The following is a 15,640-nucleotide window of genomic DNA, read 5'->3' on the forward strand; positions in this document are numbered from 1 at the left end:
CACCTAACTCAGGAGCAACATAAACATCACTTTGCTTGCACAAGCTTTGTCCACATACACAAACCCCAGCAGCGATGCACACCAAAAATGGGAGTCATACTGTGATGAAAATGCCACAGAAATGCTGTATTTTGTCATAATGTCAAACCAGCAAGGGATAGGGAATATTATTTTCAGGAAATGAATTAATAAACGCTATTCTAATCGCATGAATCTTTGTACACAGTTCTCATGAGAACGGGCTTGTAAATGTGCTTTTATAACAACACCCGCTCTGAATCTTTATGTAGGAGTGCGTGAATTTATTGCTGGAACGGTGTTTCCTCATTATTATTTTTTTTTCTGAAAATGTGCAATCAAATGTGCAATGTGCATGGCGCCTGATTGTTTTCGCCCTGTAAATCAAACCAGGAATTGCAATTAAAATGTTCTCTTATGTAGTATAATGGATGTCTTCCTAATCCTTTATTTGAACACCTGCTGGTGAGTCTGAATTTTTAATGCATTTCTAATTAATGCTCTTTACACCGTTGATTTATGTGGGAGCAAATTATATTGCTGCTTTGCGTGGTGCGAGGAGAAAAGTCGCACCTCGGTTGAAATGTGACGTTGCCATCCAGCACTTTTGAAAAACACAACGCTTGATTGATCATTAAATTATAAAAATAATTAGCATATTGTAGGTGTACTGTACCTATCCACTAATGTATGTGTCTCATCACACCACTGTGATATATAGTACAACTTGCGATGTCCGATATTGGCTTTTTTGCTGATATTATACAACTCTCAATTTCAGATTCCGATATAAACCGATACATTTTTTAAAAATAAAACTGTTGTAAAGTTAAAAGAGTAGAGTTGTTTTGTTGACTATTCCATCCATCTCTGATTCGTAATTAATGTAATAATAATAATATTTTTTTATTAATATTGCACTTTACATTACAGAAATCTCAAAGTGCTATTACATATTTTATACAAAATAAATTATGTGTTTCTTGTGCCTTTATTTATGTTGTTTTTAGAGATGTAATTTATGTTTAGTTAAAGGGGACCTATCGTGCAAATTTTTCGACCCTTTGAATTGAATTGTAGACTCCTGTAGGGCAGCTAAACTCAATAACCAGCACAGAAAGATTTATAGTTCTTCCAGAATCTGCACCCATTCCAGCTGTATTTCGTTGGATTTGTGCTTCCTAGCAAAACGGGCTGTTTTAATTTATTCCATCCACGGCCCGCCTCCGGACACGCTCACCTCACTGTGATTGGTCACACGCCCAAAGTGCTTCCTAACTATGAACAAACCTCACTTTGGTGGGCATAGGAGTTATAATAAATGAATAAAGTCTTTGGACAGGTAATTTAAAAGTGTTTAGGAGCTACTGGCGGTTCAGGTTACCACCAGGACTTACCTTGTATGAACTCAAGAGTGGTAAGGTAGCACCACTGGTGCCGTGGAGCACAAGAGAAGTGTGGTAACCTCGCCTGCCTGAGGGAGAGTGCTCATTTTGGGACAAACTTTGTCAGTGGCGCTGTTTATGGTTCCAGCAGCAGTTTGGCGGATATTTCACATTCATGTTCACAAAAAAAGTCCCGTGTGAAATGCTGTTGACAGATTAAAATATTTTTCTTTTGCTGGGAATCAACAAATACAATAACTTCTGCCTGAGTTTCATGAACAGAGTATCGGAGCTTGGGGGAGTTTCAAGGAGGTTATAGGGAAGTCCGTCCCTCTATGACATCACAAAGGGGCTGATTTACCACACCTTTTGAAACTGAGCGTTTAGAGCCATCCCAAACTTCTTTTAGGGCTCACTTCCAAATTTGCAAACCTCATTATCTGAAACTTTTTTTAAACACGGGAATACTACATTTTAACTACATTTATAGGTCAGAAAAGTGGAAAAAAACACAATAGGTCCCCTTTAAAGGTACTATTTTGTGCTCTATAGCTGATGAAATGTAATGTAATGCATGCTTGCAACCCTCGTGAGGATACGCCGTACAGAAAATGGATTGATGGAATAAAAAAATAATTTTGTTTGCATGTAGCCATAATACTCTTTTGCACTTCATAACAGGCAAACAGTTGAACTGAGCTGAACATTTTGTCTTCCCTTCCTCTTTTTTATTCCAGAATGATTCACTTTCATTATCAGATGACAATTAGTACCACTTGAGTCATTGAGACTATCTGAGCTAGCCCAAGTTCCTTTTCACAACAACCTGCAATTTGACAACAACACAGTTTGGAGAAGTATTCTTTTATTCCAAATAAAATATGAGTTCATTTTCAACAGTTTATCTAATTCCGTCAGAGCTTTGTAAAATGTAACAAAACATGTTTTGTTGCATCATGATTTCAAGAAGTACTTCAAATATATTTTCTCTTGCAAGGCCTTGGACAGCTTTGCCGTTTTGGAGACTTGATTACATTTGGATCAAATGATGGGCTCCCTCTTCAACAACTTTGGTTTTGGTACAAGAGAGAGAAAAAACTCACTATGAACATTTAAGAATCTTTAATTCACACTAGTAATAAAATTGCATTACATTTCATAAAATAAATGTTCCAGTTTATATATACAGAGAAAACAGACTGTACATACCCTCCAATGAACCATTTCTTAAAGAAAAAACAAACAAACCTGAAACCAATGTCACAAAACATACAAGCAATATAGTGCTCAGCTAAGCAGGCACAACTGTACATCAACATTTGTAACTGCTCAGTGTTGGGATGAGGGAGGGGCAAAAAGTTGAACATTTACAATAGAGTCCTTAGGAACAAATAAAGGGGTCTTAAAAAGTATTGCAGGCAAGCAGACAGACGCTTGTCTTTTTTCCAAGTGCAGCAGAACATCCATCGTGTGTGTTTGTAACGTGTGGCGCTGATTGTTGCTGCCACGACACAAGCTTCTCACTATTGGACTTGGGTCTCGAAGCTCCCGTTCAGCTGACCCTCCTCATAGTCCATTTGACACAAAATCATGTTGTTTTTAAGGAAAAACTTGTCGCCCACGCAAAACCTGTTGAAAGAGATAAACAAGCAAAAGATAATTAGTGCCCACGCTGTGACAAAGTGATATGTGTGTGTGTGCGTGTGTGTTGCCAACTGTAAAACGTGTACAAATGCTACTTTCAAATAACATTTTGGTAACTGGCCTACACTCCTATTATCCATTGTTTACATCACATTGTGCAACTCTTATGCTGCAGGGACTCCAGACAGCCACTGGCTAGGAAATGTTATTGTTGTTTTATTAGGTTATTTCTTTCATTATGTAATGTTATGGCCCTCAAATAATAATAAACACATATCTTAAGACATTTATCAAATTATGTTTGTTGTATAATGGAGATTGTAAAAAGGAGGTGAAGAAGCCTGTGCATGCAGGATGGAACAGGTGGACAAATGTGTCAGGCGTGATGTCTGATAGAAGAGAGTTATAGATATAGATTATATAGTTATAGATTATATAGTTATAGATACAGTTTCAGCTAAAATGAAAGGCAAAGTATTTAAATTAAAGAATTAAATTAAATTAAATTAAAAGTATACAGACACTAGCCATGTAGTTTGGTCTAGCGACAGTGCCACTGAGGAAAAGACAGGAAGCAGAATTGGAGGTAGCAGAGATATGAGGATGCTGAGGTTCTCAGTGGGAGTGACCAGGATGGATAGGATCAGGAACTGAGATGGTTGGGACATGTCCAGAGGAGAGATAGTGAATATATTGGTAGAAGGATGCTGCGTTTAGAGCTGCCAGGTAGGAGCCGTAGAGGAAGACCAAAGAGGAGGTTTATGGATGTAGTGAAGGCGGACATGAGGGTAGTTGGTGTGAGAGACAGATGAAGAAGACAGGGTTGGATGGAGGAGATTGATTTTGATTTGCTGTGGCGACCCCTGAATGGAAAAGCCAAAAGATTATGTTTCTTACTTTCCTGCTTTCATTATACTGTTTATAGTTGGGTTTGGCAATATTTTTTTATGTACTGGTATACCAGTAAAGATTGGTAATGGTTTAATTTTATTTGAACATACATCAGGTTACAATTGAATGCATCACATAATCAGTTCACAGTTCCACATGTCCAAAAGGAGTAGGATGAAGCAAAGCTTAAGCAATAAGCAAAGATTCTTCCATTGATAAGAAAATGACTTATACCAATATAGATGAAATACATAAACAAACCACGTGTGTGGACGTATTAACTCGGCAGACCACTTCATTGTGGCACAAAATCATCACTAATCAGGTTGAAATGGTGTTGGCTGAATCTCCTCTTATGGAGCGTTATTGGAAGCTAGCAGGGGTTAGCTTGTGTGTGCGCGACTCAGCTCCATTAGTGTATTTATACCATTTTGTTTTACAGCTTTAATGTAAGGAAGGTTTTACAGTGCCTGATGACCACGTACAGATTTTCAGTGAAAAAATATGAGATTAAGCCATAATGCGCATTGATTAATAACCCTAAAAAATTTAAAGAAATTAAAGTAATTCTGTCATTCTCACAGCCTTGTCCACTGTACCTCTCTATGCTAATATTTGTTTCTTTGACACAGTAGCGACAGCTCATTGATGTAAAGGGGAGCGAAGACATAGCAGAACATAGGTTGGCGTTCGTTACGTGCCATGCTGTTGAAACAGTCATTACTGTGCCAGGTGACACGGTGTCTGCCAAGTGAGACGAAGAGAAACCGTGATCGTAATTCCCCTACAGCAGGTGTTCACTATGGTAACTGAATGTGGCCCGCACAAGGTTAATGGGCTTGTGCTGTGCTGAAGAACAGGGTCACAGCACCCCTGACAAGCATGCGAGAGACATTCTGCTCCCAGACCGCTGCCATTACCAACAGTATTCTAATGGGGAAAAAGCAATATTTGGATATGTCATATTATTTTTATGGCCTTTGTGTTCACTGCAATATCATACTTGTTGCCATGACTAAGAAAAGGCCCCTTCACACCTGAGTCCGGGCAGCAACACTGCCACCTGTAAAGAGCTAATTTTGCATTACCCTCACATTTATGGTAATGGTAATGGTTTTATTTCATTTGAACATGTATCAGATTACAATTGAGTGCATCACAGTTCCACATGTCCAAAAGGAGTAGGAAGAAGCAAAGCTTATTAAATCCTACCCCTCCGTCTGGTACTTTTACAATCAGTAACTGTTACATTTGTTCACTTCCCGCTTTCCATAATACAGTTTAAGGTTTTGTTTATTTATTTTATTCATTTTTTAATTTTTTTTTTAAATAATTCTATGATATGACCATACAATGACATAATGGGTACCATAGTAAGTGTCAATATTGTGATATATATAGCACATCATGACTAGTTCAAGACTCTTCATCCTTGTATTTAGCAAAAATCAACTGCTTGTATTGTTTCTTGAATTGGCTCATCGTTGTGCATTGTTTGAGGTCCTTAATCCATTCCATAGTTTGATTCCACATACTGAAAAGCTATGGCTTTTTAACGTAGTCCTAGCATATAAGTGTTTCAAATTTTGTTCTTCCCTGAGATCATATTTCTCCTCTAATAATAATTGGTTGTTTTTAGCCTTATGCATTATTTTAGCTGTTTGAAAATTAACTATATCAGCAAGTTTAAGTATTTGTGATTTTAGAAATAAGTAGTTTGTATGTTCTCTGTATGAGCTCATTATGTATCATTATGAATTATCCTTACTGACTTTTTTGCAGCACATTTAGTGAGTGAAGATTGCTTTATATTGCTATGTATTTATAGTTATTACCCCATATTTCCACACAATTAGTAAGATTTATATGTATATATACGATTTTATAGATTTATAAATCATGAGATGTAGCATCTCTCTTAGCTATTCTGATGAGCTCCATTTTTGAAGGGATGTTGCTGGTGATCTGGTGCAATCTTACCTCTGGTTACAAAGCTGACAGGCAAAACAGTCCAAATGGTAAACATTATCTCTGGCTCTCATCACCATCTCAAAGGCTGGGATCAGTTTACTGCAGGCTGCACAGTTTCCCGTAGTACCAAAGAGCCTGGAGAACAGAGAGAAGACACAGATTAAGGTACCTTCCCTTTACCTCCATGCAATATAAGAACAGATGGAAATATAACGACAGTGAGCACAAAGAAGGGAAAATTCTGTAACCTGAATGGGGAAAATGGGACAGAATGGCAATGTGTATGTAATCCACAAATCTTTCCTGGCGCCCGCTCGGTGTTACGTTAATGAGAGAAACAAACATAGATCTTAATTCTCGTCTAATGATCTAATTAAAACGATCACATGGTTTTAATCGTCTTCAAAGAATATATCCCTTGTACAATGCAAAAACAACAAAAACAAGTCTGAGCTCAACCATTTGGGCAAATTGTTTTTCTTCTTCTAAATCAAAAATAACTAATGTGTCTGTGAGCAACACCAGCTGGGTTTAGTACAAAAGAAGGCTGTGAACTATAATGAAGCCGCAAGTTCAGAAGATTTATGTCCTCCCGCTTCTTCCCTTTTCATTTTTTATGTCTTATCTTTACACATGTTCTGTTTTACATGGACAGCAATAACTCATCTATGACTTACAATTACAGTTTTACATGCAGAAAACAAATGAAATGCATATAAATACACATAAATGATACATGAAAGGGATTAATTAACGTGATTGTTGACGTGACTGTTCCCAAAGAGAAGATGTGGATGTGAGACACCACACGGATACCACTTTCCTGTTTTGCCATAAGTTATTTCTTCAATTTAATAGTGTTTCTCACCTTAAGAAATAACTCATGAGAAAACAGACAGATGGTGTACGTGTGGTGTCTCGCTGCCAGATTCTGTCTTAGGGAACAGTCACGTCTTCAATGAAGGTAAAGGTAACCTTAAATGTTCGTTTATCCCTTTCATCCACCATTTCATTCATTATTTATATTTATTTAGAATTGTTTTATGCATGAAAACTGTAATTGGAAGTTTCGAGTCAACTGCTGATGACATCATACACTGGCACCGTAGTTTTGTTATGCAATTAGCTATGCTAAAAATACATTAAAATACATTTGGTTTTAATTCAGTGTATTAATCAAACAACAAGAAATATTGTGTGATATTTTATGCTAAAAATATGCAGAAAATGTATGCAAACCGAGGCAAAACTTTAGTGTAGGGTAGGGTAGACGCTAACCAAGGTTCCACTGTAGTGTGATACTTTTTATATCGCTTCTTCACAATATTTCTAACGCAGGCTGTTTAATTTTATAAGTACAAAGTTTCCAAATCTAGCTTTCAGACCCTGTTTCACGGGTCTTCGGATACCCCTTTCTGAAAACAACACAAATAACATACAAAATAGTAGCCATGCTAGCTTGAAGCTAGCTTGTGGTGTCATAGTTGCGCCTTTTCTTGTAGAATGTGCATGTATTTCTGTTAAAAAAAAAAATGTTAACTTAATTAAATCAAAATGATCAAACAAACCTCACCCCTGACTCATCTTCATCTTTTTTTTATATTTCTTCTTCTATTTCTTCATCAGTATCGTTTGGTGCCATTAGCCCCGCCCTTGCTACTGCTGTCAGTCAATTATCTGCCAGCATTCTCTTGCTTTCTACCCATCCTGTGTTTTTCTGGTCAGTCATGTTAGCTTTTCATTATTGTTCTTCTTTGTACTGCTGTCACTACTTATTTTGTTTTTACCTGCTTGAGGTTTTCTTTTTGTGCCTCTTTGAAAGGAAAGATTTTCCCTTTAATTCCTACCCATTTGGAGCTCAGCGTTAGTTCCATCGGAGTCCACTTCCCTCAACCATACACCACACATTGCTGAGTGAACAAAGAAGACCGCACTTGTTCGTCTTTCCTGGATTAATTAGTCCCATACAAAGCAAGGTGTAGCTTTCTTTTGTCCTCAATACAATGGCACAAAGTTTTCACATATTTGCGTCTATTCATGTGTTTCATGTGGAGTTTTATAAGCATTGGAAGATTTCTATAATCTGCAGAAAAAGGGGACCGCTTCATATCGTCTCAAGAAGCATTACCCCACTGCATGTTAAACCATTTCTGTAAACTTGTAAGGCCCAGATTGAGGAGTCAGAGTGTTAATGTTCTTCCTTGTCTATGTTGCTTTCACCTTGTTAAAGAAAAACATCTATCCTGCAGCCCTGCTTCTAATTAGAGGCCACTGGCCCAGAGGAGTTACAGGAAAGAAACAAGGTTGTTATATTCTCACAGAGGGATTCATAGGGTGTAAAACAGGAATACTGCCACACCGGCTTGATGTTACAGTAAAATACTGCATGTTTGCTACACAGTGTATGTCTGTCAAACAGAGGAGGCTCAAGGAGGGTTTTTTTCACTTCCTGTTACAATACTTTTGGATTCACAAGCAAAGATGTTTGGTGGAGATGCAAAAAGGTACTTAAATTTTCATTTATCTCAGTAATCAGTCTCTTAATTCCAGTCACCACTAAGTGTACAATTCAACAGTTGTGTACATTCGCTTTTGGCTTAGAGTACTCTGAAAATAACTTTTGAAGAGGCTACACATGGCTTGCTGAACATCCTTCAAGCTCAAAGCCCTGAGTATGATATCTGGCTGAATGATGAGTAACCTAAATGCACATAAGTGGTGCATAATGCAGCAGTACTATTTGAACAGGCATTCAGTGAAAAAGAGATAATGTTGTGGTTGAAATTAGAACAAATAATGACTTGGCTTGTCAAGATTCTTGATTTTACTTGTTGTCATGACAATTCATGAACAATGACTTATTCATGGTAACCTGAACATAAGACAGAATTTTGTTAATGGAAAACAGGCTGAAAAAGAAAATTATATACAGGAACTACACATAGAAACCAACAGGCAAACCCAACCTTTTCTTCCCGTCACTAAAATATTGGTTATTAGGGGTGTCATGAGATTAAAACATGACAAGATTTCTCATTAGGAGAAAAGCTGTCTTGCGAGAACACACAGTCAGAAGCCAATGAGACTGTGAACTATGACATCGCTACTATGAATGATATAATACACTAATATGGATGTGGCTGTGAATGAGACAGCATTGGTGGTACCGCACATTAAGCGCCTTACGTGCACCTTGCAGTCCAGCCTACTTTGGTGAACCCAGCATCAGGGAGTGACGCGTGGCTGTTTTTTTCCACCATACTTGAACAGCTGATGTTGTGTTACTATCCAAGCAGAAGCTGTAGTAAGTCTGGATTTGACCAAAGTTACTTTTGTAAATTTGTCAGATCAATACACATAGATGTTTGGACTTATCTGCACCTTTAATCGGTGAGCAGTTTCATTTACACTCATTACATTTGGCTGAGTGCAACCGTCACAATCGCTGGTGAAGGTTAGTTACTAATACTCCAAGTTAGCAGCAGGGGCGGATGCTAAACATTGCACCAAAAGTTGCTCTTGCAGACATGCTGAAGGAGTGTAGAAGTTACATGGCTGAAGGAATAAATTAATCTTCATTTGTAGAAGGACTGCAACAGGAGTACTGCAGCAATAGGAGTTAACATGGATACAAAAACGCTACAGTACAGTAGAGTCACTTAATAATTTCTCGTGTCCAACCTTGTTGGTTGATCATTGAATTAAAATGAAGGTTTTAACTTTTTTGAGTGTTGAAACAAGAGAGAAATCTGTTATCTGCGTATAAAGTGCATCGTGATGGGTTGTGCAACCTTGAAACATAAATAATAATTGCAAACAAAAAAAGAGGTGGCTACTTATTGCAGGCTACTTTAGGAACCTATTCCCCACAATCAACTGATAAAGGAACACTGTACATATATGAACAAAGGCACACACACAGCCAATAGTTTCAATCAATAATAAGAAGTGTGCCAAAACTGGTACTATACATGGTATTGGACTTTACTGAAAATTCAGTGGACTGGCCCATTTACATCTGCCCAAACGAGTGCTTGGTCCCCTTTGGGGTACTTTGTGCAGAACATATATGAATTTGTCGTACTCAGCATGCAATTTCACTATTGAATATGCTTGTATGCTTCACAGCTCTCCATTTTGTTGCATTTTCATGGTTTTAGTTTCGAGTTCAGTCTGTACAGGACAGATAAATAGATAGATATCATAGAGTTTCTCAACAGTATTTTAAATTGGAGGGCCGTGAAAACATTTCTGTCCCCCAGGGGCCATGACAAAAACTAATTGAGAACCACTGACCTAAAGAAAGAGTGCATGAACATTTAATTGCTTTCATATGAAATTGGACCCGTCAGAATTTTCAATCAGTCAAAGTATTGTGGTAATTTGTAGCATTACAAAAATCATTAAAAGTCGACATTTCTGGAATCGTTTTAATTAGATTGCATGAGACAACCTTTGGCCTATTTTGGACTCGGACACAACATTAGATACAACTTGACAATAATTAATAATTACAAATCATTTCAGATAGTATACATTTTTGCTGCAGACATCAGCCAAAGAAATTATTTTTCTTTAATACAGGATACAATTTTTGTGACAGTTCTTTTGATTAAGTACGCCTAATGGGAATAGATGTTGTCAGGATGACATGCAGGATACGCAATATACATGACCGCTGACCTCACAGTCTTTACCTCATGGTGAATATTTACTTTCTATAGTCATATACGTCATATGAATCACTACATCAGTTATTTTGACTTTATACTTGACTAATTATTGTGTTAAAGTGTTTTTGTACTGTGTTTAATTAGATTTGCACCATATGGAACAAATGCTAATGAATGTATATTTTAAGCGGATTTACCCATCTAAATTATGTGTATCTGTACTCACACTGGGCGCGGTATATGCTGGGAAGTGGGCATGGTTAAGTCGCAAATGGGCGGGGCTTACATTCGAACATTATTTTAAGTCTGAAATTGACTTGGATTGATGAGAAGTTGCTATATGTATTGTTTATTATTCAACTTTATTTGTACTGTGTATGTGTGTCAGTGCTCCTTGAGATTTTGACTTTATCGTTGACGATAGACCACGTCCAGGGTGAGAGATTGACAACTCGCGACCAGGGTAGCTACATCCAGTTTTAACACCAGCGGGACTGCTTTCGCAGTACCTGTCGTGGAGCACGGGGAAATATCTGGCAAGAACAACACCCAAATCAGCAGCCTCACTGTGCGTTGACCCGGTATTGACTGTTGACTATTGACTGTTTTGTAATTATTTTTGAAATATTAGATCCAGTTTAAGGCTTTACTAAATAAAATAAAATATGGCATCCAAGTTTCCATTAACAAATAACCTTCTCATGCATGGTTTACTTCATGATTTGCTTCCCACATGGCCTAACTAGGATACCCTTGTGTAATTCAAACGTATTTTGTTAGAAACGTCCAATAATTGTCTACCAACCTGCTTTGTGTTACCACAGAAAGCTTTAACTTGCGTGTCGATGTTGCAGCAAGGAACCTGAGAAACTCTGCTCTCCTTTCTGTGTTTTTGTCAAACTTCAAGGAGTTGTTAGTGAAAAAAGGCCGTCTTACAATGTGCTGTTTTGCGAACGTCAAACACTTTCAGCTCCCACAAGGCCCCATTGCCTCGCTCTAAGATTGGACTGTAACGCTTGATGTCTTCTAACCTGTTCTCTCAGAGACCTCAGGTTTTGTCAGGTAAAAAAAAAAGCTGCTAATGTGTGCTTGTTGTAACTTCCGCTAACAGTCTTGAAAGCATAACATTTCATGTGAGGAAAAAGCTGCTGCTCTAGGAGTTTTTATTAATTTATTTCATAAAAATTCAAATTAATGTTACGTATAAGAAGGTGCCATTTTTGTTTGAGCTTTTGAGGTATTATTAGTTGACAGTTCAGGGTGGAACAATATTTTGCTGATCTCAATTAGTTGCACTGCATTGAATGACATTGCCAAAACAAAATCAAGTTACTGCAATGAGGTACAACTGCGCTCCAAATTATGCAACTTCATTATAAACTTCATTTTTGAATTATATTTATTTGCAGTGGTTTGCATTAAAGCAGTGCTTCTCAATTATTGTCAGGCACCCCCTAAGGCACAACATTTTTTTCATGCTACCCCCCCCCCCCCCCCACCGATTTGAAATACGATTTATTCTGCACTGTACAGACTGCAAAATGACTTAAAAAACGATACCAGGAAAATGAAAAATAATGGAGAGCATACAAGCATATTCAAGAGTCAAATTGCCCGTTGAGTACTATAAATTTGTACAAGTTGGTAGGTCTGCATTGACATGAAAGCCTGAAAGGCGGTAAAATTGTCAAGAATGATGTACAAAGTAGTATACCTGCAATGTGTATACCTTAACTGCTCATTGTGTACTCATCTGTACTGTGTTTATGGAAAAAACACAGTGATGACTTCCAATGGAGATTTACCTTCCAAACTATCAAGACACGACATATTTTCGAAGAGAAGTGAATCAGAAGCAGATGGAGCTATCGTCATCATCAGTTTGTGGATAAATTAAAATGTTCATTATCTGAAAACATTTTCCTCTTACAGTTAATTATGCTGCCATTTTGATAAGTGGATGACTATTATGTCCTCTCTTATAAATGAAATAGGAGATTAAATGAATGCAGTGGAGATGATCACATCACGTCTAGATTGTCAAGCCTCTGGTGGAGTCATATGATACGCAGCCCTTGACATGAATGAAACACCTAATTAATATGTTATTATCCTTTGTGATAATAGTGTGGATGAAAAAAACGGTTTATACATCTGAACGTTTTGTAGAGCAACCATTTGGAGGGTGGAAGGGGAAAGTGGCAGAGGTGTGTGTGTGTGTGTGGTGAAGATTCCTGAATGCGTGAGTGCATTCAATAAGCTGCTAATGCCACTGAAGGACAATCACAGATGGGGCTCCTATAATAATTAATGGGAGCATGGCAGGGTTCCAAAGTCTAGGAAATAACCAAAGTGTGTTTGATCCACCTGCTTGTTTTTAATGTAGAGCAGGAGGCTAATTCAGTGCACGGATTTAGCGTCATTACTGTATGTGAGGGATGCCTTCATCTTCACACAAGAAGAGGAAGCAAAAAGATGGAGGGGATGAAGCCTGTGTTGCTTTCTTTCAAACAGCCAGCGTACTGTATAGGCAAGGCGAGCTTTTAATAGCATTTAGTGAAGCATCTTTGGTCCTTAAGTGTTGTTTCATTCTGAAGAGCAGGCAATCCTGGCCAATAGAGCATCATGAAAAAGTCTTTGTTTCATAATCCCTAATTATGCTTGAATTCATATGTTGTTCTCAGTTTTTACAACTCCCTGACCTCAACTTGCCGCCTCTCTACTGTGTGGATGTGAAAGCCTTTTTTTTTTCCTCTCATGGCTTCCGGGTTAGGGGTGCTGTCATTTCGGCAGATAGATTTTTACATGTGCAACTCTACACTTCATCACTTTTGCCGTCGCTTGGTTATTTGCCCATTTTTTATTACCTCATATGCACCATCTGCCCCTTCTGGGGGCAAAAAGGGGTCTTTAGTGGCGCTCTTACTGCATTTTAAAAGCATTAACTGACGCTGGAACCTGATGGATGGTAATGGTCTATATCAACGTAACACCACTAAGAGAGGGCTGCTTCTGGGTCACGAGAAAAGATGAGATGTAAGCGAAATGTCACAAGGATCCCTGAGTGAGCTAGGTGTATAGGAGGATACTAAGTTGATGAAGGTTCTCTAAACTTTTAATCTTAGTGAAATGATGAAAGCTGCTGGAACAGGTTGCTCTAAATCAGAATAATGAACCAATTAAAACCCAGTAGGTAGGCTGTGGATATCAATGAGGGATTGTGAGCAGAAGGGGAATTGGTGAATGGGGGAGGACAGTGCCAGGGAGGGTCTTTAAGAGGGGGGAGAGGGGAGCAAGGGCACCGGCATCTCTAAGTCAGCCTCTGGGGGATTCCCTCTCGGATAAGTGGTCCGATCTCATTGGGAATGTGACTTAACGCTCAGGAAATGGTCATGTTTAATTTAACTAGCAGATGGTTAGGGGCATCTGAAGATGTGCATGTGTGTGTGTGTGTGTGTGTGTGTGCATGTGAGCATGGAGGGAGACAAAGACACTGGTGAAGCAACAAGGCTGCCTTGACATTTCTCACAGCTCTACTCCAACTCTTGACATGACATACGTCTCATGTGTTCATGTACACAGAAACGACAAGAACAAAAAAGAACAATGAAAACATTATAATGGGTAATCATCTTGATTCGGCATTCATGTCATCTCAAGCAAAAGGAGCACTTCATGGCAATTCCTATTTGTAATTTTGCTTGGCAAAAATTACAGTAGCAATGTCAATTCATTTCACCCTGCAATAACAACTTTAAAACCACATGCTATCAACCTGAGTTTTGTTAGTGTTGCCCTGATTGGGTAATTGTTTCGGTATGCTGACAGGTGTCCACAGTGGCCTAAAAGTAGATTACATTTTATGACCACACATGGCTACAATTTATTCCTTTGCAAATACATACATTGTCTAAATGCTCCATGTTCACACAACCAAAACATTTCTTGTTCGGCAAGTGTAGTTTGATTGGCCTTGCAAAAATAACTGCAATTGCAATGTGCATGCCGAACCAGTAGTTGGCGATGACACATACAAACACACTACACTGTAGTCTCTTTTGTACTCTTTATCAGTGTACAGTACATTTCATACATACAGTACTTTCAAAAGTTTGAAATGACTTGCTCATGCTTTAAATGGTAAGGTGTATCCAAACCATTGACTGTGGCTCTAGAATTTAATTACAGTGGATCAGTTTATTTTTTTATTTACAGTATCCTGAAATTTTCAACACTATGCATCATCAGTACACACACAGATGTGGTTACCAACATGACAGGACATGCCCCAATAATCCAGGATGAAAAAATAGTAGTTTCTTCGCACGCACAGTGTTGCTATTTGAACATACAATATAATGCAGCCCTGTGTTTGCCTTTTCAGGTTGGGACAACTCCGCATGACCGCTGGTGAATGTGTTTTTATGTGGACATTAGGGCTGTTCCGATCAGGATTTTATGCTACTGACACCTATCCCAATAATCCATGAGTGAAATTGGCCGATAACAATGCCGATTTTTTCTTGTGATTTTTGTAACAGATTTTTGAAACATTTATTTTCATAGCTTTTCAAGCCAGAACATGAACAAAATGCTGGTATCCACAACTCATAGTTTGTATTTCACAATGTATTTATTTCTAGTCTTCTTACATTATTTAGTGAAAAGCTGAATGAACAGCCAGTTTAGCCACCTCTGCTGGGTCCCTCCAGCCACATCTGCTGCCTTCTGAAGCACAGATGCAGCCGACTCCCTCTTCTGTGCCCAGAGAGGAAATACAACTCACTGACTCGTTACGCATCACACATCATCTGGAGTCCGACGCAGCCCCGCACACAACCAAAGTACATCCTGCACTGAAAGTGTTTGCATGTTCCCAAATTTTTACCGAGGCGGTACTCATCCCCAAATTCTGCCCACACTTGCAAGTACAGCTGCTTGGGACCGCTGCCTGACGGATGATCACATCGCGAGCCTCAACCTCACCATACCCTGCCAAGTGTTTGGCCCCAAATGCCACACCAATCTAAAGCTTTTCAAAGCGCCAACCCAGTGAGA

The 15,640-nt window shown here is 38.4% G+C and overlaps 1 protein-coding gene across 1 annotated transcript in view; it reads right to left on the bottom strand.

The window, feature by feature from the left end:
* Positions 1-2,264: 2,264 nt before the first annotated feature.
* The window catches only part of lmo1 (LIM domain only 1), a 32,661-nt gene continuing 19,285 nt past the window's right edge, over positions 2,265-15,640 (bottom strand). Inside the window, exons 3-4 of the mRNA XM_058089274.1 lie at positions 5,919-6,044; positions 2,265-3,032 (exon numbers count right to left, since the gene is read on the bottom strand). Coding sequence (XP_057945257.1) covers positions 2,927-3,032; positions 5,919-6,044 — 232 coding nt within the window. The 3' untranslated portion in view covers positions 2,265-2,926. The remainder of the gene's footprint in view (positions 3,033-5,918; positions 6,045-15,640) is intronic.

This window comes from Doryrhamphus excisus, chromosome 12 (genome assembly GCF_030265055.1).
Source record: "Doryrhamphus excisus isolate RoL2022-K1 chromosome 12, RoL_Dexc_1.0, whole genome shotgun sequence".
Lineage (NCBI taxonomy): Eukaryota > Metazoa > Chordata > Actinopteri > Syngnathiformes > Syngnathidae > Doryrhamphus > Doryrhamphus excisus.